The sequence below is a fragment of the Penicillium crustosum genome, assembly GCF_028827405.1.
Source record: "Penicillium crustosum strain IBT 35664 chromosome Unknown utg000001l_segment0_segment0, whole genome shotgun sequence".
Classification (NCBI taxonomy): domain Eukaryota; kingdom Fungi; phylum Ascomycota; class Eurotiomycetes; order Eurotiales; family Aspergillaceae; genus Penicillium; species Penicillium crustosum.
The window spans coordinates 6,882,441-6,905,297 of NW_026623122.1; the positions used below are offsets into that span (position 1 = coordinate 6,882,441).

The 22,857-nt window shown below is 49.2% G+C and overlaps 9 protein-coding genes across 9 annotated transcripts; 6 read left to right on the plus strand and 3 right to left on the minus strand.

Moving 5' to 3' along the window:
• Positions 1-31: 31 nt before the first annotated feature.
• Positions 32-1,133, minus strand: N7487_002613 (uncharacterized protein; the record flags this gene model as incomplete). Its single annotated transcript, XM_056870360.1, has 2 exons — positions 1,062-1,133; positions 32-1,015 (listed from the first exon to the last, which is right to left on the minus strand). Exons 1-2 carry the CDS (start codon positions 1,113-1,115, stop codon positions 32-34), a joined length of 1,038 nt encoding a protein of 345 aa, XP_056735144.1. The 5' UTR covers positions 1,116-1,133.
• A 437-nt stretch (positions 1,134-1,570) lies between these two features.
• N7487_002614 (alpha/beta hydrolase) lies at positions 1,571-2,437 on the plus strand (the record flags this gene model as incomplete). The annotated part of the gene is made up of 1 exon (XM_056870361.1): positions 1,571-2,437. One exon carries the CDS (start codon positions 1,571-1,573, stop codon positions 2,435-2,437), a length of 867 nt encoding a protein of 288 aa, XP_056735145.1.
• A 921-nt stretch (positions 2,438-3,358) lies between these two features.
• N7487_002615 (transcription factor TFIIIC subunit TFC6) lies at positions 3,359-5,618 on the plus strand (the record flags this gene model as incomplete). Its single annotated transcript, XM_056870362.1, has 2 exons — positions 3,359-4,727; positions 4,777-5,618. The coding sequence occupies 2 exons, from the start codon at positions 3,359-3,361 to the stop codon at positions 5,616-5,618; spliced, it is 2,211 nt and encodes a 736-aa protein (XP_056735146.1).
• Positions 5,619-6,213: 595 nt separating this feature from the next.
• N7487_002616 (uncharacterized protein) lies at positions 6,214-7,227 on the plus strand (the record flags this gene model as incomplete). The annotated part of the gene is made up of 1 exon (XM_056870363.1): positions 6,214-7,227. The coding sequence occupies one exon, from the start codon at positions 6,214-6,216 to the stop codon at positions 7,225-7,227; it is 1,014 nt and encodes a 337-aa protein (XP_056735147.1).
• A 725-nt stretch (positions 7,228-7,952) lies between these two features.
• Positions 7,953-11,576, plus strand: N7487_002617 (formin-binding protein HOF1; the record flags this gene model as incomplete). Its single annotated transcript, XM_056870364.1, has 6 exons — positions 7,953-7,995; positions 8,051-8,155; positions 8,207-8,493; positions 8,541-8,852; positions 8,904-11,214; positions 11,279-11,576. 6 exons carry the CDS (start codon positions 7,953-7,955, stop codon positions 11,446-11,448), a joined length of 3,228 nt encoding a protein of 1,075 aa, XP_056735148.1. The 3' UTR covers positions 11,449-11,576.
• Positions 11,577-12,453: 877 nt separating this feature from the next.
• N7487_002618 (uncharacterized protein) lies at positions 12,454-14,323 on the minus strand (the record flags this gene model as incomplete). The annotated part of the gene is made up of 5 exons (XM_056870365.1): positions 12,454-13,261; positions 13,315-13,404; positions 13,480-13,605; positions 13,666-13,769; positions 13,829-14,323. 5 exons carry the CDS (start codon positions 14,321-14,323, stop codon positions 12,454-12,456), a joined length of 1,623 nt encoding a protein of 540 aa, XP_056735149.1.
• A 1,358-nt stretch (positions 14,324-15,681) lies between these two features.
• Positions 15,682-17,118, plus strand: N7487_002619 (uncharacterized protein; the record flags this gene model as incomplete). The annotated part of the gene is made up of 1 exon (XM_056870366.1): positions 15,682-17,118. One exon carries the CDS (start codon positions 15,682-15,684, stop codon positions 17,116-17,118), a length of 1,437 nt encoding a protein of 478 aa, XP_056735150.1.
• Positions 17,119-17,813: 695 nt separating this feature from the next.
• N7487_002620 (cytochrome P450) lies at positions 17,814-19,307 on the minus strand (the record flags this gene model as incomplete). The annotated part of the gene is made up of 1 exon (XM_056870367.1): positions 17,814-19,307. The coding sequence occupies one exon, from the start codon at positions 19,305-19,307 to the stop codon at positions 17,814-17,816; it is 1,494 nt and encodes a 497-aa protein (XP_056735151.1).
• A 781-nt stretch (positions 19,308-20,088) lies between these two features.
• Positions 20,089-22,214, plus strand: N7487_002621 (fungal specific transcription factor domain-containing protein; the record flags this gene model as incomplete). The annotated part of the gene is made up of 3 exons (XM_056870368.1): positions 20,089-20,184; positions 20,249-21,485; positions 21,571-22,214. The coding sequence occupies 3 exons, from the start codon at positions 20,089-20,091 to the stop codon at positions 22,212-22,214; spliced, it is 1,977 nt and encodes a 658-aa protein (XP_056735152.1).
• Positions 22,215-22,857: the final 643 nt, after the last annotated feature.

The following is a 22,857-nucleotide window of genomic DNA, read 5'->3' on the forward strand; positions in this document are numbered from 1 at the left end:
TTCTATGCTTCAATTTATCAACCTCCAGCGCTTAGAGGGCCTGGAGGTATCGTAGAACTCGCTCAATGAGGTCCTGCTGACCTTCGTCGTGGACATTGTGGCTGGCTCCAGGAATGACCCCGCTGTTTTCCGCATCCCACTTGGCGCCTCCCGCTTCGGTGGCCTGCTGCCATCTCTGCAACAGCTTTTCCTTGTCCACCCAATGCGGGCAATACTCATCTTCACCAGAATACAAGACCAATAACTTTGATTTGACAATGCCCTGAGTTCCCACTTTCCCAAAGGTCTCTTCCAAGCGCTTATCACTCAAGTCGGAGCTGAAGAGATCGTCCTCAGATGGATTGCCGGGGCTCTGAGGGCTGACTAGACTCAAGAATCTCCGGGCACTGAGAGGCGTGTCAGGAGGATACGAAAGCTTCGCAGTCAAGTTCAATGGTAGAATTGTGTCGTTCTTCTCTGCTGTGTAAGGTTGCTCTTTGGAAAAGCTTACAAGCTGATCGTAGACCTTTCGAAGCTCGTCGGGCTGTGTAGAGGAATCGATAATAGCCTGCAGACCCTCTCGATCAGAGGCAGGCGCTTGCATAATAGCACCATCAAGCTCAGGGCGGACCATGTGCTGAAGGCCGAAATCAAACTCCTTGTGCGGCACGGGGTTCGGCGAATAAAGGTAGTGGAGCACGTCCTGGCTTCCGGTCGAATGTCCCATGACCGCAATCTTTCCAGCTTTTGTCGGTGCGCCGGGTTGGCGTGACGCCTTGAGATCGCGAATGAACCGCACACATTGCCCGATTTCTTCTACATCGCGATCAAGGCTTCCGACTCCCCATCCGGCATAGGAGGACGATAGTAGGACAGAGAAGACCGACCAATCGGTATTTTCTAAAGCTTTGGCTAGCTTGGCGACATAGGGAACAGTGCAGAATCCATCTGTCAATCCGCCCACGAAGATAAGGCTATTTGTCTTGTTGATGCCCTCTGTTGGTGGGGTGAACTCAAAGGCCACGAGTTTGGGAGCCTGCGGGCGTTAGCTTGGCATGTAGAATGAATAGCGTAGGATATACATATTCATGGAGGACGCCGCTATGTGACGCCCCGCGACTAGCTTGTGAGGACATGGTAGAAACGTGGTGGTTGTTGAAAAGGTGAGAATCGACGAAGGTGGGAGATCAGCAGTTGACGTTATCTTGCAGGCGGGGTCGGCCAGGTTTGCCTCACAAAGTACATTTGCTGTCTCTGATCTCATGGACTTGAATATTTTGTTTATATCTTCAAGTAGATTATGCCAATGACATTTGCTCTATACTGTACGGAGTCCCCCGTCCAGCGGCTCATACTACACATTTTAGGCCTAGCGACGCTCACACCGTTGCCAAGCACGACCCGCGTGAACCCTATACGATGTACCTCGTATGTCTGACATCCAAAACCCCTCTGCTCATCAAGATGTGAGATTTCACTCATTCCTCTTACCATGAAATCGACCGCAAATATACGATTTTCTATGAGAAGCGCAAGGCCAACTACAAAATGCCGATATATCGGAGCTTCAAGCTCGCGGGTTGATCAAACAATGCGGCTCTCGGACGGGAGGACCCTAGGCTATGCCGAATATGGCTGTAAAACAGGCCATCCGCTAATGTTCATGCATGGCTACCCCCAATGCCGTCTTGAAGCTTCAGCGATAGACCATGTCTTTCGCCAGCGCGGAATTCGTGTGATTGCCCCGGAGCGCCCAGGCTTCGGCCTCTCCACGGTCCAACCTAACCGACGCATTATGGACTGGCCCGCGGATGTTCAAGCACTGGCTGACCACCTCGGACTCTCCCGTTTTGCAATTATGGGCGGCTCCGGCGGTGGGCCCTATGCATTGGCGTGCGCGCAGGCGCTCCCTCAAGATATGATGTCCGCAGTCGGTGTACTTGCTGGGGCGGGCAACTGGAGGGCTGGGGCTCATCATATGCCTTGGATCTATCGTGCATCAATGCTAGCGGCAGAACACTGGCCAGCCGGACTTCGGGGGTTCCTGACCTTTGTGGTGTGGATGCTTAGAAATGGGCTGAATACACAATTGGCAACTCGGAGAGTCGATGATTACCTGGCAAAGGACCAGGATCAACATGACGAATCGGTCGAGGAACGAAGAGCTCAATTGTTACGTATATTATTCGAGCCTTTTGCACAGGGCGCTGGCCCTGCTGCATTTGAGGCGAAGCTATTGTCACAAGACTGGGGCATCGAGTTCAGCGACATTACTTACAACAACCTTCACATCTGGCATGCTGAAAAAGATTGGAATTCGCCGCTATCCATGACGGAGTACTACGTCAAACTTCTTTCGAAAACCCCATATTTTAAAGTGTTCGAAGGCGATACACATTTCACGATTCACAGGCATCTGGATGAGATCCTCTCAAAGCTGATTCCCGAGAGCTCATAGCATCACAGCAAGAGCCCAGATGGGCCACTGCTTTAGGAAAAAGAGTGTGTGGCACTATGATTCTCTGTTATAATCATAACATACCATATACATCTACTCCACTCAATCACTTGTCGATATATCACATTTTGCTGGTAGATTTAGGGGGGGTAGATATGCTGTAGCACCTTACACACAGTTTCTGTTGCAATGGCAGAGTGACATATGGCTCTGGCGATCAAATGGCGATGCCGTTTTACTATTATTGAGCCCCGAAGACCTCAGTTTCCGAGCTGTGATACCGCTGTCAGACGTTGATATAAACTTAATAGTCTTTTCACAAAGACACAAGAACAATGAAATTTCTAAGGCTGCTATATACCATACGAGGTTATCAAGTCTTAGGGTCAGGAAGGTGGTATGTATGTAATTCTAGACAACACCTTAGATTATCTAGATATAGGATTGTAGTGCACGTTGTTGGGCAATCATGATACTAAGATGGGATAGTCAGGAAGTGACTGTTTGACGGGTGAGTTCCCATCTTAGGCAAACTCATAACCAACGGCTAAAATATCGGAATAGATAACTAAAGCCATTCAAAACTACAATATTAATTTGTTTGTTGGTAAATGAGAAAAGTAGTCTACAAATTGATCAAGATGATGGACTGCTGAGGTGTTTGATATGTTGGTGCCTAAAATGCAAGGCATGAAGACTAACCTAACCATATTGGGACTAGTGTCACCGCCCTTGACCTTCGTGTATTGCTGAAGCTTCTCTATTTCTCAAATCAAATAGCGGAGGTCTCAATACACAAGATTGCAGCTGCATTGCTCAGTAAAACGTCTATTACTGAGTTTTGGATAATCTGAGACACTTTACGCATGCACACCATCGGTGTAATTGGCTGTTGTTAACGACGCGACCTATCTAAGCAACATGCCTTCCGGCCGCAGATCTGGCCGCTTCAAAGGTCCCAGGGCGGTTTACATTGATGATCCATTTAAGGCAGCTGGGATCAGTGATGATGAAGACTCCGTCAACCAGGAGAGTTCTCGCAAGGGGGAAAAGAAGCGAGCCTCGACAGAAGATTCAGCGTCAGATAATGAATTTGTTGCTGGCTCGGGTGAAGAAGCTGATGAGGGGATTGAGGAAGAAGACGAGCTAGAAGATGAGCCCGAAGAGGAGGTAGAAGAAGAATCTGGACTAGAAGCGGATGCCTCTGACCCCGAAGAAATGGAGGTCGACGGCATCGAGAATACTCCTAGGAAAGAGCGCTCGATCCCGTTCCAACACGACGTGAGCGTCAAAAAGCGAAGGGCTGATGGAACAGTTGTGCCATCCGCGGAAGAGACGCACACTCGTGGCATAATCGAACCCAGAGATCACTTGTCCAAAGGCACTTATTACACTCTCACTTTCGGTTCTGACGATCGAGACCTGATGCCAGCCGTCCACTTCCGAATGCGATGGAACAAGGGCATAGATGCAGTTTTTCCGTCTCGCTACACCTTGGAGGAGACGGAAAAGAAGCCTGAATACCTGTACGGGCCCACTTTTGGGGTTCACCCAGATGATGCTATGAAAGAAAGCACTCGTGGATGGGACTGGTACTATGACCAGAACACTGGGGAGAGATTCCGGAAAAGACAGCGCATTGAGACGATTGAAGAGTCAATGGCGTTCCAAAATTACCTCCCTCAGCCAGATACGCGAAAACATGGCATTTTACTGGGGCCGCATGATAATCAGCAACTATTCGAACTGGGATATCATGAGTCTTTTGACTACGGAAAGGTCTGGGAGAAACCAGGATCTAAAGTAGCTGGATCAGGAACTGGGACTAAAAGGATTCGGGAAGGTTGGATGTTAAACATCGGTCAAAAGGCCCATTGCATGACTTGGGCTCCAAACCAGAATGGTCTCACCCAGTATCTTGCTGTGGCGGCGCCGATCACAGAAGATCAGAAAACCCAGTACAAATCTGAAGAAAGTGAGCCTATCTCATCGTTTCAACCCTCGGAGCCTTTTCCTAGCGCACTGCAGATTTGGGAGTTCAAAGCCAAACCGAGTGAGAGTCCTACAATGACCCTCGATATGGAATCCAAACCCCGGCTTCGACAAGTCTTGTGTGCTGACTGGGGGGACTTGAGACGCATGGTATGGTGCAATTTGCCGCGGACCGAACGAGTGGAGGACGAAGAAGAAGAACAGGCATCAATTGGTTTACTCGCAACAGTTTGGGGAGATGGACGTGTTAGAGTTTTGGATATCAAAACAAGTAGAGGGTCACAAGAAACCGAATTCCGTGAGTACCCCGTTCGGGAGATTCTTACGAGTCCCGCTAATGCGCATAGTCAAAATCAAATCGCCTGCGTTCGAAGCAAAACCGCCATCAACAGTTTGCACATGTGTCACTTGGCTATCCCCCAGTGATCTTGCAGTGGGCTGCGGTAATGGCTTTGTGGCTATTTGGAATATCGAACCCACCTCTGCGTCTGAACCTACACCTTATTTCTATCGCCCACTCCACGCCACCTACATACTCAATATCACATCGGCATACCCGGTCCACCCCCAACTAATATTCACCGTTTCTATGGACGGCGAAACAAGAATGTGGTCGGTCCTCGACCCCACCAGTGAAATGGCCTCAACGGGCCGCATGCGAGGGGCCTCTCCCTACATCAGTTATTCTCCCATCTGCCAGTCCGTTCTTGCCGGGGATGAAAATGAATTCGCTCGTGTGATTCCAATTCGACGATTCTTTACCACCACCACCATTGCGCGGCTCAGCAGCACCATATCGGCCATGGCGCAATGCAGCAACCATCACCCCTGTGCCCTATTTGGCAGTACCGCAGGTGAGGTCGTAGGAACAAATCCCTTCCGACGAGTGGTTTACAACAAGGAACAAATCTGGCAGCAGATATGGTTTACACATGAATGGATTCCCACCTCCAAGACAGACACTGTGGGTACTAGTCGGTTTCATGACGGATACCGGGCAGAGAACCAGAAGCTGGCAACGCACAAGCTGTTCGAGACCAACCCCGTCAATGGGATGGGGACCTCAACGATCTACGAAGAAAACACTCATGTCACAGCCATCGGGTGGAACCCCAACCGCCCTTGTGCAGCGTGGGCCAGCGCTGCGCTGGGGTGTGGATTGGTAAGAGTGGAAGACCTTGCCGTCTAGTGCCAGCGGCAATCAGGATGGCTGCGTCAATGAAACAGGAGAGCTGCCTAGACTTTACTGTCGATCAAGACCATAGTACATCATAGTTGATCTATGAAAAGAAACTAGGCGACAGTGAAACGAAATATACCATGTCAGTTGTGTCACGGTGGATCCCCGGAGGCCCCAGCCACACCAATTGCTTACTTAATGTCGCCGTGGAAACCCCACCACAACATCGTGGTTGGCAGATGTGCCATGTGGGGTTCTTATGTAGATCTACACCCACCCAATCAAAACCAAGAAAAGGCAATTAAAAATAAATTAAAAACATAAAAGCCATGGCTGGGTTGCTGCCGACCCAGCCACCGTAGATCCCAGCCGCCTATTTTTGGCCCAATAGAAGTACACTTCACCGTGAAAGTAGATCTTTTTCATATCACTTTTAAACCCGTACTTGAGTCCTTCCCTTTCATTCTCAATTCTCTATCTTCCATCCAAACCCCCCTCCCAATATCACCCATATCTCTATTCTCTTGTTTACATTTCGGTCTTGGATTTCGATCGTCTTTCTTTTTTCAATTATTATTGCAAGCGTCAATTGCTCCCCATAATCATGCATTTCTCTTCTGCTGCAGTCCTTGCTCTTTGCTCTATTGGCGTGACCTACGCAGCACCTTTCGCCAATCCCGAGAACGAAGATCTCGCTCGCCGCGCAACTTACTCCGTGGTCAATGCCGATGAAGACTCTTCTAGCGCAGTTGCACGCGAAGTCGACACTGTCTTCGAAACCGCCACAGTCACTGCTCCTGGTGCTGATCCAATCCCCACTACTGTGACTGTGACTGCCACCCCTTCAGGCGTGTTCCAGTCCTCGACTCCTGTGGCTAGCTCTACTCCGTGCTGGGAGATCCCTAATGTTCTCCCAGCTGCTGGCTCTAACTCGTTCTTCCGCCGGGGCCTGAGAGCCGCTGGTCAGCCTGCTCTCTTTGCTCGCGAGTACTCTAGCTCCTCTTCTGCTGCGCTGTACCCAACCGAGTACCCCGCTGCCTCTGCTGCTGAGTCTCTCTATGCTCGTGGCTGGTACTCTGCTGTTTCTGGTACTCCTTCAGTTGCCACCCCTACCGCCTCGCCTAGCTCACTCGTGGCTCGCGGCTTCGGTGATTTGTTCTCTTCCGCTTCTGTCTCACCTGCTTCTAGCGTGATTGCTTCTGTCACTGCCACTCCTCTCGCCGCTCGCGGCTGGTACTCTTCTGCTGCCACCCCCTCTGCTTCGGCGACTCCCCTTGTGGCTCGCATGGCTCGCAGCTTGGGTGATGGGTCCTCTTCGGCTTCCCCTTCTTACTCTAGCGTGAATGTCCCTCTGTCCCCTACTCCCATTGTTGCCCGCGATGTGTACGCTTCTCCCTCCGGCACTCCCGCCAGCTCGAGCATCCCTACTTCAGCTGCTCCCCTGGCAGTCCGCGGCTCCTATGGCTGGTACTCTCCCGTCCCCAGCGCTTCCTCTGTTGCCACACCTTCTGCTTCTCCTGCTCTTGTGGCCCGTGGTGCCCGCAACTGGGGCTCTTCTAGTGTCTCTTCGCCTGTCTCCAGCACCTTCGCTGCATCGGCCACTCCTGTGGTCTACTAAGACAAACGGCATGAGACAAGTGATTCAGCTTCTTCCGAAGAAGCACGAGCAAGGCTTTACATGAACCGATGAAATTCTTGATTTATGGCACGATATGATTGCAACAACGAAAAGGAAAAAGATTGCAAATGACTTGATTTATCCCCATGATGGCTTTGGGGGTGCATATTTGACAGGCGTTTTTACCGGAAGCGATTTTGAAATGACTACAATTCTTCATGTGTTTTCTACTTTTTTGTGGATATGGGATTGGTTGGTTTTGCGTTGGCTTGGCCTACTTAGACTGTATTTGAATATTTGATAGGTCCCCAAATTACATAGAATGGTTGCACGATGCACTGATATTAACAAAAATGAAATGAATACTTTTTTATGACAATATTTCCGATATCATACATAATTTCCGGCCAAGAATTGTACAAATATATCCCGTAACTTGGAAGGTTAGGTGTGGCCCGGGCGGGCAGATATAGAGCTTATGTAACGCGGTTCATGGCGGCGCGGTGGTTGCCCCGAGAGACGGGCCGTAAACAGCACATCCCTCCGCTCACCTTCAACCTTGGAACTTCAGACACCTTGACCTCCAAGGGTCTTTTGTGTTGTTACATTTTTCTTTTATTCTTCAGTTTTATTATTCTTACCTTTTTTTTTTCTCTTTGAACCCGCGATTTCAACACACTTCGATTGCATGCGCAAAGGCTGGCCGAGGCTCAATATCGATAACAATGCCGGGGACAGTGGCAGACGTACCTACGGTCTCCATGTCTTGTATGTGGTACCACACTAATATATATACCCTTGCACGTGCTGACAATTATTCTAGTTGCCAACAATTTCTGGGGCAAAGATGATGCAGGACTTCAACCAATGTTGGACCGCGTGCATGGTTCGAAGATCACAAACGACGAACTGAAGGTTTTCTACAGCAGTACGTGACATGCATGCGGCCGCAGGACATCCACTTCTAACACCTGTATAGTTCGAGCATCCATCGAAGATGAATATGCGCGGAAACTCCACTCTCTGTGTCGCAAGTCATTGGGGTCATGCGAGATAGGCTCGCTCCGAGCCTCACTCGACGTGGTTCGAGGTGAGACTGAAGCCATCGCCAAAGCACACGCCGCAATTGCGGGACAAATGAAGGTTGAATTGGAGGAGCCACTTGCTGCTTTTGCTAGTGGTATTAAGGAGCGACGAAAGATTATTCAACAAACCATTGAGCGTTTACACAAGACTAAAATGCAACAGACACAGCTTGTTAACAAAGTGAGTAATTTGATGGACTCATGAGAGGTAAAATGCTAATTCTACAGACGCGTGATCGTTACGAGCAGGACTGTCTTCGCATCAAGGGATACCTCGCGCAGGGCCACATGGTCATGGGCCAGGAAGAGCGCAAGAACAAGGCTAAGCTGGAGAAGACCCAGATCCAGATGGCGTCAAATAGCCAGGAATATGAAGCGGCCGTCAAACAACTCGAGGAGACAACTGGACGCTGGAATAAGGAATGGAAGTCAGCATGCGACAAATTTCAAGATTTGGAAGAGGAGCGTCTGGACTTCACAAAGAGCAGTCTGTGGACCTACGCGAATATTGCTTCAACTGTTTGTGTCAGTGACGATGCTGTATGTTTATTCTGCCCGGGGTTAATTTTGTGATACTAATTCGACATATAGTCATGCGAGAAGGTCCGTCTGTCCTTGGAGAACTGTGAAGTTGAGAAGGATATTATTTTCTTTATCAAGAACCAAGGAACTGGCCAAGAGATACCAGATCCACCCCGTTTCATCAACTTTTGCAAAGACGATGACTCGGCCTCCGATATGGATGACGCCGACGGCTACTCTGTAGCCCAGTTCCAACGCACCATGAATCCTGCATTCCGCACATCTTCCCCTCAACCCTCAACATTCGATTCACACCATGACCCGCAGTCAGACCTTGCGGCTCAAATGGGACATCCTGCTCCTCCGGCCGTTAGCAATGCGCCGCCACCTCAGCAGCAGCCGCCACCTCTTCAGCAGCAGCCGCCACCTCTTCAGCAGCAGCAGCAGCAGTTCATGCAACAGCAACCTCTGATGCAACAACAGCCGCTGATGCACCAGCAGCCTCCCATCCAACAGCAACCTCCCATCCAACAGCAGCCTCCCATCCAACAGCAGCCTCCCATCCAACAGCAGCCTCCCATCCAACAGCAGCCTCCCATCCAACAGCAGCCTCCCATCCAACAGCAGCCTCTCATCCAACGCCAGCCTCCCATCCAACACCAGCCTCCCATGCAACCGCAGCCTCTCCTGCGACAGCAACCGCCACCACAGCCACAACCCCAGCAACCAGCGCCTCTGGACTTCCGACGTGGCGGTGCACCGCCTCCGAACTACGATCCTGAGCAACATGGAGAGATTGGAGCTGTTCCCCACAATGCCTACCCCACAGATGGTATGACCATGTTCTGTCGAGCTGGGCCACCTTCAGAGCGAAGCTCAGCAACGAGCGCGTATCGCCCGTCTAGCCGTGACTCTCAGAGCGAAGTTTCAAACTCAACCTCTATCTCCAGTGTCGAGGAAACTCCTACCAAGAACTCTGTAGTGAAGCCAACGAACAGTGCGCCAATGCCAATTTCTGGGGATGATAAATCACCCAAAAAGAAGAGCGCCTTCTTCAGCAACAGCCCCTTCCGTCGCAAGAGTCGCCATGATAAAGAAAGGCCTGCCATCGGTTCACAGAAAACAGTCTCTCCACAGGCGGTTGTTTCGCCCCAGCCTGCGCCTCGTGGTTGGGACTCGCCGACAAAACAAATCAGCCCAACGAAGCAAATGAGCCCCCCAAAGCAAGTGAGCCCACCCAAACAAGTCATCAGCCCGCCTAAGGAAGTGAGCCCGCCCAAGCCAGTCAGTCCACCGAAGCAAATGAGCCCGCCGAAGCAAATGAGCCCGCCCAAGCAAGTCAGCCCACCAAAGCAGGCTAGCCCAACTAAACAAGCCAGCCCAGTCAGGCCTTCAGCAGGCCCGCCGGGTCGTGCGTCAGGCAGCCCGGAGCCTGTTGATCCTCGAGCCAATTTCCAGCTGAATGTCGGGAATAATGTCTTTGATGTCGCATCCCCAGAAAAGAGCTCACCTCAGAAGGGATCGCAGTCAAATCAACCGCCCGAGGATGACTCGGACCCTATCGCGCGGGCCCTAGCGGACCTCAAGACAAGTGGGAAGCACTCTGCTACTCGGGTGTCGGCAGATAGATATCATGGTATCCCTACACCTACCCCGTCGGCACAGTCTTCTACATATGGTGGCGGCAATGCTAGCGCTGCTGCTCCACCACCAGCATACAATGATCCCACAGTCAAGCGACTTGGCGCACCTCAACCGGCCTTCACGGCTAAGCAAATGCACAAGACAACTCAAAAGTATACTGGTCAAACCCAGAGCATGCTTCGAGGACAAAACAGCAGCATGGGGTCAAGGCATAGCACTCATACCCAAGAAGCTCCTCGAGCTAAATCGCCAGCACCAGCACCAAGACGAAGCGTCAGCCCTCAGGTTGCTTCTCCCCGTGCGGATACTCGCATGAGCCAGAACAGTGGCCGGGGCCCGAGCCCCAGTCCGAGTAGTTACCAGTCTAACAGCATGCGGAGTCAATACAGCCAATCGCCCACTCCCCGTCGTACTCAAGATCCGCCCTACTCTCCAAACGATTTTGCTCGTAGGGCCTCGCCTGCTATGAGCCACCGTGCTGTATCTCCGCAGCCACAGTTCAGGCAGCAAACCCGTCCTTCTAGTGCTGGTGGAATGGAGCTACAATTGTCTGGAAACCACGATATGTATGGTTCCAGCAGTCCCGGTGGATATGCTGGCTCGATTCGAGGAAGTAGCCGCCCCTCATCGACTTATGGTGACGGTCCACCTATTGGCCGATCCCGGAGCCGTACTATGGCTGTCGCAGAGCCTGGACGCAAATTCAGCCGTGATGGCCGTCCAATCCTGCACTTTGGTAAGCACTTATTTATCCTTTAGAAAATGTGTTGTTAGTATCTAACCCGAACTCAATCTCACAGCTCGTTCCATGTACACCTACAATGCCGCCATTCCCGAAGAGCTCAGCTTTGGGAAGGGCGATGTCCTTTCCGTTATCCGCTTACAGGATGACGGGTGGTGGGAAGCCGAAGTCACCAATGCCCGTGGCCACCCTGGTCTCGTGCCAAGCAACTATCTGCAAATCATTTAATACCCCATTGATCTCACGACCAGCCACGACCCTCGGAACGTTCGTCCTGACGGTGATGCCCTTCCTCATGTTCTCACGTAGATACTATGCCTTTCGTCGACTTTCTTTGCACATTGACGATCCTTTTCGACTCCTTCTGTTTTTCTTTCATTTTCAAAATGGTGCTACAGGTGGTATAGTCTCGTCTTGGCATCACTGAACAGCCTGTTTAATCTTATTATTCTGTTCTTGCGGATGTTTTTGGAAATTTTAGCGTGTGTGTTCTGGGGATCTTTTTACCATGTGCTTCGTGTGAATTTGTTGAATTCATTTTTTTTCTGTCTTCTCCTTCTCTCCACAGAGATCTGTTCGAACGAAATTGTACGATGAGCAATCTCGGGCCATGAAGATCTCTGCATTTCATGGTCTTTTTTTTTTCTTATTCCCCCTTCTTCGCTCCGTTGACGATTATTTGCTTTGCTTTCATGTTTGGACGCTCGTTCAATTATTACGCAGGATACGATAGCTTTGTTCTAATTGATTCTCTCTTTTCTAAGATATATTTATGGATTATGGTACTAGTAGCTTAAATTGAATCTGAAGACAGTTTTGGTACCAAGTATACTCGACGATTGGCCCTTATGTTAACTACATGTAGGTAGGATATGGGTATCTGGTTAGCTGACGTCTTACTGATGGTTGTTTTTAAGACACCCACGAATGGGAAGTAAAGTATTCGGATTCACGCAGTGCAAATAATAGACATAGTGTAGGAGATTGATCGGTTTGTGTTCATATTTTATACCCATTGACGTCTGATTGAAGTGCGTGCTGAAGCAATTCGCGTTATAACCCCCCTTCTTATTGTACCTACTCAAAGAAAAAAAAAGCATTTCTTCCCTATCAAAGTCAGAACAAACTGATTCACATTGCCAATGTCATATGCTGAATTACACTTCGAGAAAAGATCAAGTCTCATTCGTCAGCCCTATAAATACATGCTCTTTGTTCACGTAATTTGCATAATTACTTCGAATCAATCGATACATCGCTCGAAAAGTCAATGAACTTGGGCCAGGTATTTGTGAATACCAGGTTCTTGATTGACTTCTCGGCCTCGTCAAATGCATCGGCTGTGAAATTCGTAGGAACGACAACGGAATTCGGAACTCGAGACTCAATATGCATGATACTCTGCTCCTCGTGAGGATACGCATCGAAGCACAGAGCCTGAGTGTCTTCCTCCACGGTGACCACAGTTGACAACTTCTTTCTATGCATTGCCATGGTGTTGTACGATTTAGGAAGATTCCTATAGGTGCAAGCTTCACCAAACATTTCCAGTAAATCCGAGTAAATTCGAGATTCAATGTTGATAGGGAATTCTGCCAAGTTCATATCGACACAGAATACGTAGATCTCAAGTGCGATCTTGAAGAAATGAAGTCGGTGACACTGAGGATCGCGGTTCCAATCGTATTCCGGGCTTGATTCACCGATCTTTGCCCATGCAGCTTTCCAGTCGCGCACGTAATTCAGGAAGAGGATATTCTCACCGCTGAATTCTTTGGCCGCGGCAAATCGGAGAAGAGAACTGGAGTTTTCTTCCAAGCACTTCTCTAGAGCTCCTCGGGAATAACCTTCAGGCACGGGGCTGGCTTCACTCGGAGTTCGTGATGGTGCTGAGTCTGATCCTTGCCCGCTCTTGGTCTTCTTTTCATTCCATGCTTGGAGTTCCCCCAGAAAACGATCCCTCTCCCTCTTGGAGATTACAAGCTGATAACAGGGAAAGAAGATAGTAACAGCTTCCATTGCCATAATGCCGGGAGCAAACCTGCGATGGTTATCATATGAGTTTATCTGAATTGGATTGTGGGCCTTTCTTACCAAAGAGATGGCACCCAGTATCTGTTGATGACTGTCCAGATATCGGTTGTCGAATATAACGCAGCGAACCACATGGGCGAACCTGGTAAACTACAGATCCATTAGCATCGTTTATCGGGTGACCCTATGGGATGGCGATGCCACAGAAAATGTGCAAGTGCTTACGTGGCGATAACACAACAAGTGATCTGAAGCCGCCAGTGATGGATATCGTGGATATTGCGAATCTTCCACAGAACGTATGGAGCGAATATCCAAGACCAGAGCAATTGCCAGAGTATTGAAGGAATCCTTGAAGATTTCGTGTCAGAAACAAGTCGTCCACATTACCATTCTAAGCAGAGATCTTACCATTCAGGGCCTCGCCGACATTCCGTGGCGCTCACATGTTCGGAGAAGGTTCCAAAGGTATGAAACTTTCGGGAAGTGAGGAAGATAGAAACCGATACGAGTAGCTATAGATGCGAGAAGAGATGAGTGGGGAACATCAGGGAGCGGACGCGGATGCACTGACTTGAACCAAAATCCCAATGGCAATGCTCAATTCTGTTCGCTGTACGAGGTTTAGTTGTCTCCATCGAGCTAGGTACCGACTAGACGATCCCGCAGGATCAATAAAGTGGGGTCTGTTCGGTTGTTGCGCGGTCAACAGTAGCTTTTCCTGAACGCCAAAGACGTTTAGAAGCTGCATACTGTTTGCTTGGAAAAGAGCGATTCCCACGGGGAAATAAATATTCATGATCCAGTATTCTGCGGCACAAGGATATTTACCACCCATCGAATATGCAACCATGCACAAAATCCAGAAGACATGGAGACATGACACCGCGCTCAACATGAGACGCAAGTTGCGGATGCGAATGCATTGCTCATGGCGATTAACAATAAGGAGGACAGAGCCGGCAAGGAGGGCAGCGGTCCAAGTGATGGCCACCGCTACATAGAATTTGCCTAAGGAGTCGAAGATAGCCGCGCCACCGTCATCCCCCCCGGGGCGGGTGAAAACCATATTTGATTGTCTTGGACACCCGAAATAACCATCCGGAAAGCGCTGATCGCCGTGTTTAGCAGCTTTGAGAAACGGCTCAAATGGCCCGGGTCGATAAAGGAGTGGCAGGGATTGATATGGGGATTTTTGGTCCAACTCTGGGTACAGGAAAAGATGGCTTGGGTACTCCTACGAGGATTCGGCAAACTGCCCCACGGTCTTGCCCACAAGGTCCTGACCCCTGAAATTACCTGAAACTGGACGCATCACTTCTATGCACCTGTGTTGCTAGTATAAAGATAGCGTGAGTCCGTGTGCCAATCCCGTGCCAATCCCGTGCCAACCCCGACGGCCCGACGTCGGGAACCCGCAAGCCCTAACCAATTGGAAGGACCTTGCTCCACATGCGACAATATTCAACGTAGTCGACACGATTGCTCACAAACATACATAATATCACTACCCGTCGATGCATTTAGGTATATAAAGGCACTTCGTACCCGAGTGCGCGTAACTCGTCCATAGGAAGTTGTGAGTAACAACTGATGCGTTGCGGACTCCCCAATCTTGCCAATGCCAGGGCTTACCCCTCGAGCCCTCTCCAAAGACCTAATGCGGCCAAGGTACCTGCAACTAGGAACTAGGGGGATATCGAATTTGCGCCAACGGAAAGGAACGGCACACGAGGTCGCTTTGCCCGTGTTAGCACTGAAAGCCCTTAGCATTCACCGACCACGACCACGAGCACTCGGTTAGACTCAGTTAATTTAAACTGGCTAAATTATTTTAAAGTTTGAGAGCGCACATGGATTAAACAAAGCCCCGTTTTGGTGTCTCGGCGTTGTGTGCGAGCGTGGAGTGAGTCCCCCGATTCCCCCGTCTTCAATCCTCAAGTCAAAGCTCTAACGGTACTCTGATTATAACCATAGGGCATAGAATTATAAAATATAACTAACTGTATAGTATGAGGTACAGTGATACCTCAGTCCACGTGATGTTGCTGTGCAAATTAACAAGGTGTCAAAACCGTTATCACTGCAGAGAAGCGCCCCTCGTATTTTTGGTGCTGCGGTGCTAGATGGAAATGGGTAAGAGACCCACAAAATTCCACCCCAAGCAACGTGGTTGTCTTGTGATGTTACACTTAAGTACCGTTATGGGGCAGACACGCTCTGTGATGGGTTGATGGCAATCAACCTTGTCGGCCGTCCGCAAGCGTCCCCGGTACACACCATACGATGGCTATTATATAGAATAAGAATTGATTGAGATTGCTGGACAATTCCATCCTTTCAATCTTCTCATCCACTGGCCCAAACATATCAACATCGTTTCCACATTGGCAGGTGTCCTTAATTGTGACACAACACTCCCACAGAATGGCATCCCCACCCCAAAGACCATCTCCCGTCCATACAAGCAAACCGAGTTTGGCGACGTCAGTCAATACATATCTGAGTATGGAGAGTACCTGGGACTGGCAGAAGCCTTCTGCCAAAGTCGATGTTGAGGCTCAACGTAGGCCACGCATAAGATTTTCCACAATTCGATATCTCATTCTCACAATCTATCGCCGCCTCTTTTCATTGATTTATTGTGCCAATGCGATCGCGTTCATTATTATCATGATAAGGAGCCAACAGAAACTTCTTGCATTCGTCAACGCAGCGGGCATCAACTTGTTGGTATGCGGTCTTGCTCGACACCCGCTAATAGTGAATGCTATCTTCCGGAGCATATGCCGCATACCGCAGTCGGCTCCTCTCGCACTGCGCAGGAGGGCTGCTGAAGCATATCAGTATGGTGGAGTTCACAGCGGATGCGGTGTGGCAGCCTTCTTGTGGTATACGGGCCTCGTGGGTCTGATATCAAAGGAGTATTGGTTGAATGGAGACTCGGGGACAATTACTATTCCGGTGGTTGTTATATCCTATGTTTTACTCGTTGATCTCGTTGCCATCATTGTGGTTGCATACCCTACATTCCGGGCAAAAATACATAACTATTTCGAACTCACACACCGATTCGGCGGTTGGTTAGCAGTAGCTCTGTTCTTAACCCTCCTGCTGGTCTTCTCAGATCAAGCTCGACATTCACAAGGCTTATCCTTGGGGAAATACCTGATCGAACTTCCAGCGTTTTGGTTTGTCCTGGTCATCATTGTTTCCATCGTCCACCCGTGGCTTCTTCTCCGCCGGGTGCAAGTTTTGCCAGAGCATCTCTCGTCGCATGCTGTCCGACTTCAGTTTAATCACACATCTACGGCATTCGGTAAAGTCCTAGCACTCTCCAACCATCCTCTCAAGGATTGGCACAGCTTCGCAACTTTCCCCAATCCCGATGGTACGAGCTTTTCCTGCATAGTATCCAAGGCAGGCGATTGGACAACCCGGTGTATCGATCAGAAACCAACCCAACTTTGGAAGAGGGGAGTTCTCATGTACGGCTTTATCCACGTAATGCGGGTTTTTCGCCGAGTGGTAGTGGTTGCCACGGGATCAGGAATGGGGCCATGTCTCTCGTTTTTGAGCGAGAAGCATCGCCCACAGTTGCGAGTCCTCTGGCAGACACGGAACCCACATAGGACGTACGGCCCGGGTGTCCTCAGCCTTGTGCACCAGCTCGACCCAACCCCACTTCTCATTGACACCAACACCAGCGGCCGAGTGGACATGGTGCCAATTATCCAAGAGCTCGTTCGAGAAATTGACGCGGAGGCCGTGTGTGTGATCAGCAATCCGCGGCTCACGAAAAAAGTGGTCTTTGAGCTCAAGGAGAGCGGAGTGCTTGCCTTCGGACCAATCTTCGACTCTTAAAAATGAGAGCCAGTGAATGTACATATATAGATGTATATGTACAGTGATGAGGATATCTGATCCATTTAATTTATTGTGGATGGCTACTAGGTCTATACCTAGGTACCATTGGACTTGTTATGATAGACTCAAATTTAACCTTTTATAGTGCGGCCCGCGGGCACGTTCCAAGGGTCAAGGACCATGGCCGCTTTTGGAATCGGCTGGTATAAAGGGGCTTTATGCTTCTTCCTCCCTTTATTATTCTCCACAATTTACATTCCTTCCGGCTGTGCACTGAATTTCTTTCCGATAGTTCTTATGTTATATGCTTTAGACGAACTTGCACTGATTTCCTGATATTTTGCAAGTACTACGCTAAATCAAGACCACTCTCTAAGCCACTTCCTTTGTCTTCAACTAAATCTTGAATAAAGCATTATGGCTCGATTAAACTAGCGGCCATCCAAAGTACCTTTTATTATTATAGGGGTCTTACCGAAAGAAAAAGACATTAACGCTTTTGTGCACACGAACCGGAATCTCTACAGTCGTTTTCAGGTATTTGTATGTCAACGTAACATTCAGCATCACCAAACCTCCGCCTTACTTTGGGCCACTAGAAATGGATATTATATTAAATTGGATGTCATAAGTCACTCTGTTGTCATTTTTGCTTCTTCAAGTACACATATATTGAGGAAGAATTGAATCATTCAGACGCGCCGACGTCTCATCCTCATAGGTAAATCCCCTGGATTCGAGTTGAACCTTTCTTGGGTTTCCAGCTGGAAACCGTCTTCGATATCGCCATCATATAATTTAACAATGGTAGCGATCACCACAGCTTGCTCAAAGTAAGAGATGTTACGGCCAATACAGGCTCGTGGACCCGTGCTGAATGGGATATGGCTATTCATCATCTTCTTTTTCTCTTCCGAGTCCTCCGTCAACCAGCGGTCAGGGTTGTACTCAGACGCGTTCTTAAATACCAACTCATCTCGAAGTATTGAGTAAGTGGGCACAGATACTGTAACACCTTCGGGAATAAACTTGTTCGCAATAGCCCTACCTCCTTTCGGAACAATTCGAGGCAGGCCAAAAGAGCTCGGCGGACGCAAACGGAGGGCCTCTTCGATGCAAGCTCGTAGATACGGCATTTTGGACACCACTTCGTAGGTAGGGATCTCGTTCTCGGAGTCGGCATTGATCTCCTCGCGAAGCTTTTGGAGCACTCTGGGGTGCGTGTACAAAAGGAAAATCGTGCTTGTCATAGCGGCAGTGCTGGTTTCAGTTCCGGCATTCATCATGACCGAGCACTCAGCCATGATTTCGCCAAAAGACAAGTTGAGATCTTGACCTTTACTATCTTGTAGCAAGCATTGAAATAGGTCATTTGCAGGCGCTGTGCTTGCGAGGCGCTTTTTTGTGTTGTGGTATATAATATTTTCCCAATCAGCCCCAGCCTTCTTGTACGGGTGGTTCTTCACAAACAAACGCGAGACGTCCGCGTAGTGCGCAGTGATAGCAAGCACATTGTTTATCACTGTGGAATCGAGCAAACTCTGAATAAATGGGACGCGGTAGATCCGACCATCTTTCGACTCAGCCACAAGAAGGTCGTCGTTACGTTCCAAGCACCCAAGCTTGTGTCCGTAGAGAAGTTGACCGAAGAGGTCGACCAGGAAATAATTCAGAAGTCGCCGCATATTGGCCTTCGTGCCCTCTGCCTCGTGACGATCTAACACATTCAACAACATCGAAATGTTCTCACGCAGCTGGGGCTCAAACCCGACCACTGTCTTCGCCGCGAACGTATGCGCGAACATCTTTCGTTTTGCCTGATGCTCGGCCTTGTCGCGCGCGTCGGAGAGGTTCCGGTGAGGTCCCGCAGCTGCATCGTACCAAATGTCTTTGAGCATATTGGCGCCGTGACCGTAGATTTGCTGGGGTGCCATCGGGTCCAGAATAGAAATGTGATTGGGGGCGATGCGTACGTGGGTTCCCAGTTGTCGATGAGCTTCGTGAACCGCTGCGTAGTGATTCCATCGGAGATTCTGGTAAATGCGCCATAAGGAGCTGAAACCAGCTATTGAAGGTGCGGGATGCTGTCGGAGGCCTTTTGGGTCCCAGAAGTGACGAATCACACGGAACAAAAGCAGACCCAGGACAGTTAGAGCCAAGAACTGGGGCACAAGAGAGAGAAGCATATTGAGGGGATCTTTTCAGGTCGCTAGGGAGATCATCTAACAATTTGAATTCTTGAACACTCAGAAGGGGATCATCTATAGGACATTCTCTCTATTTATATTGACGATACCTCCGGTCAATTGGCCCCGAAGACCACCCACAACCTCCGCATATCAGCATCTAGTACCGCAATGATGAATAGAGGCACCGCATCCCGTAGCCAGTGTAGACATTGTAGATATTGTAGTTTCAAAGAGGAACCAATCGGCTTTGCGGCTTTAACTTGTCCCAAATAGGCAATCTTCCCTGAAGTCGGGGAGATTACCGCTTCGGGTTTCTTGGCCTCCCACTGTATATGTATGGCCCTATTATGAATACGGATGATCATGACGTTTAACTTGTTTCCAAGGTTTTATCAAAATTCATTTTTAACACTTCATAGACCAGACTCGTTGACTTCCAAGGTTTCTGCATCCCATTGCAGGGAGTTTAGGAACGGTTTCCTTTTTCGGAAACGTCCTATGTAAGAAAGAACCTTTCTAAAAAGTATGGAGAATATAGATCTGGGGGTTACAAAATCCTTACACAAATAGAAATAGCCACATATCTATTGATATTGGCTCAAGATGACTGGATGAGTCCATCTCAACCAAACTAGTCTCCCCCGCAGTTTTGGTATGTTAAGACAGCCATACCCAGGTGAATGTGGAGGAAATTGTCCCTCTTCAATCTAAATTTTACACATCATCCCTCCCATCTATCTGCTGTAGCCTAGCTGGCAGAGGAAACTAGTTATCCTTTATGGCCACCAACTTCACATTCGCGACACAAAGTTCTCACCCCAAGTCACGTCGCTTCCGCTCGCGGAAAGCTTGCGATGATTGTCGACACAGAAAGGTAGGTGCAGTTGGTTCCGAGATCCGGTCGATCGCACAGCTAACCACATGCGACATGTTTCAAGAGACGATGTCAACACCAACTACCACGAGGCTCTTTGAGTCAATCCCCGCATCCACAGAAGCTGGTGTGGATGGATACCAATTCGATACCAGAGTCGGATCATAGCACGGATGTTATCTCAGGGTGGACAGACCACAGAGAGATACCCAGGTCGTCCAACCATCAGCCGAGCGAGGATAGGCGGGAAAAGATCCAACCTCAAGGAGAACAACTCGAAAATCAACCACAAGAGGAGGAACCCGATGAACAGTCAAAACTGCAGAAGCTCAGATCCGATTCTAGTGTCAGTCCACCCACACCGCGCTTTGTGGGAGACTCGAACCCGGAGGCTCGACTTCTCGATGAACACCACTCCCCCGAAGATGCACAGGAGACAAATCCTGGCAAAGTCGGGGTTTGGATCCAGCCAGGACCAAAAAGCCCGATTAGAAACACTAATAATCCATGCTTCCCGCCAACTCAATACTCTTCCCCGAAGAGAGGTCTATGTCGCTCCCAGAACCCCGTTTCAGATCTCCTGTCTGACAATACTATCAAAGTGCTGTCTGGTTTCTACTTTGCCAACATGCACCCGATAATCCCGCTTCTAAACGAAGAAGAGTATTGGCAGTCGCTTTCCCGGGGCACTATTCCCATGCCATTGGTGCACGTTGTATGCCTCTTGGCTGCCAAAGACAATGGCGCCGAGAAACATTTGAAGCTTCTGCAAGGTAGAGACACCATCGTACCAGTGCGGAAATTTTGCAGCCAATTATACGGCTCTCTCTCCGCCCTATCTCGACATACTATAAAGAAAACTACCATGATGCGAATCCTTGGTCTGCTCTCCTTGCACCAGGAAGGGAGCGATGGAGTAGAAGAAGCCTCTGGCTGTATCGCTCAGGCTATACACTACGCCCAGTCTCTGGCACTGCACTTGCCGCGTCCAAATGATGGGGATGGTGACTTGAAGCGAGCATTTTGGTGCCTTTGGACCCTAGATCGACTAAATGCCGCAACCAACTCGAGACCGTGCGTTATGGCAGACATGGATATCGCAGTCTCTGACTTAACCCCTCAAGAGTCTGGGTTTGTCGCATTCAACGTCTTGTTTCGAATCGCGAAAATGCTTAACAAGGTCATTGGACTCTACCGGCCCAAACTCGAAGAAACCCCCTCCGGGTGGGATTCGGGGTTCCCGGGATTTGAGCACATTATGAGCGAAATGGACGCATGGAGACTTGATCCATCTACTATCGGTTCGTGGAGAAATCTTTGCACTGTCCACATCTTTTTAGACGTGGATTTGTTTACAGTTTCACTAATATCATTTTTCCTTCTAAGCTACCTTGCACCTTTTCTTCCTCGCCACTGCAATCCTCGCGCACCGGCTGAAAACCATCACCACACTGCCCTCACCTACCCCAGCAAGACTGCGACAGCAGCTTTCTGCAATTCAGGTCGTTCGTTATATGCAAGACCCAACCCGGCGGAACGCATTGCATCCGTTCCCAATTGTCGTTTACGCAACTTCTCTTGCATTGTCTGTTTCTTACCAGCAATTGCGGTACAGTCGCGTATTTAGCGACCAGGAGGATGCTCGCCAGGATTTCAACACAGGGTGTGAGGTCTTGCAAGAGCTGCGCCGAAAATGGGGTTCCGCCGATGCGATGGCAGCCTTGGCAAATAGAATCTCCGGTGCAGTCGACCAACTACCATGTCTTGACATACTTCGAGTGAACCGATCCGATAGGGCAAAGAGTGATAGTGACCTAGCCGAAAATCTCACATCGATGGTCGACCAACAGCCGACAGATTTGTCAATGGCTGATTGTTCGGCAGATTCTCAGACAGCCATGTCTCGCCTGGAAACAATGAACCTGTTTGCAGGCATGGATGACGTGTCTTGGATGTATTTAGACGCAGAAAATCCGGTTAGCTTTGATAGTTTCCCGGTGGAATTCGAGGAATTGTACAGTGTCTGGTAAAGCTACGCAAGGTCTGTGATATAGTCAATGTTAAAGCTGGTATGCCATGTTATAAATGTATGTACAATTGGTTTCTTGTGGGAAGATTCAGGATAATGGGGTTGACAGGCCGCTTAAACAAGAAAATTATCAAGCCCCTGCCATTGAGAAAGCCAGCAAGAATCAGAAAATAAAGTCACCGGCAGCGTCTCCATTTATAGTTATCTCCACGTCGCTCCTTTTGGCAAATCCATTCCAGGTGTCCCAATTCGTCTTTCCCCGTGTGGTGCGGTGTATTTGCTTTTGACGTCGCAGGATATGCCGGAAACCTTAGTGCTGGATATTACTCTGTTTTACAGAACTTCATTTGTATTCATTTTATTACTCAAGTACTCAACTTAAACTTCAATTCGTAATATCGTGGAAACGGTATTGTTCCGCGCGTAGAAGGTGCTGGTTATCAGAATGGACAAATGTGTCCAAATGGCCTAATAACATATTTTACCTACGAGTGATATTTGGCGGAACTGAGCCAATCACAGAGAAGTCTTCTGCTTGGTATCTCCATAGTATGGAGCGACAGGACCTTCGCAAGCAATACTATATACGCGATCCTAGGAATCAACCCGAAATCAACACAGGATGGCACTCGTTCACTATTGCA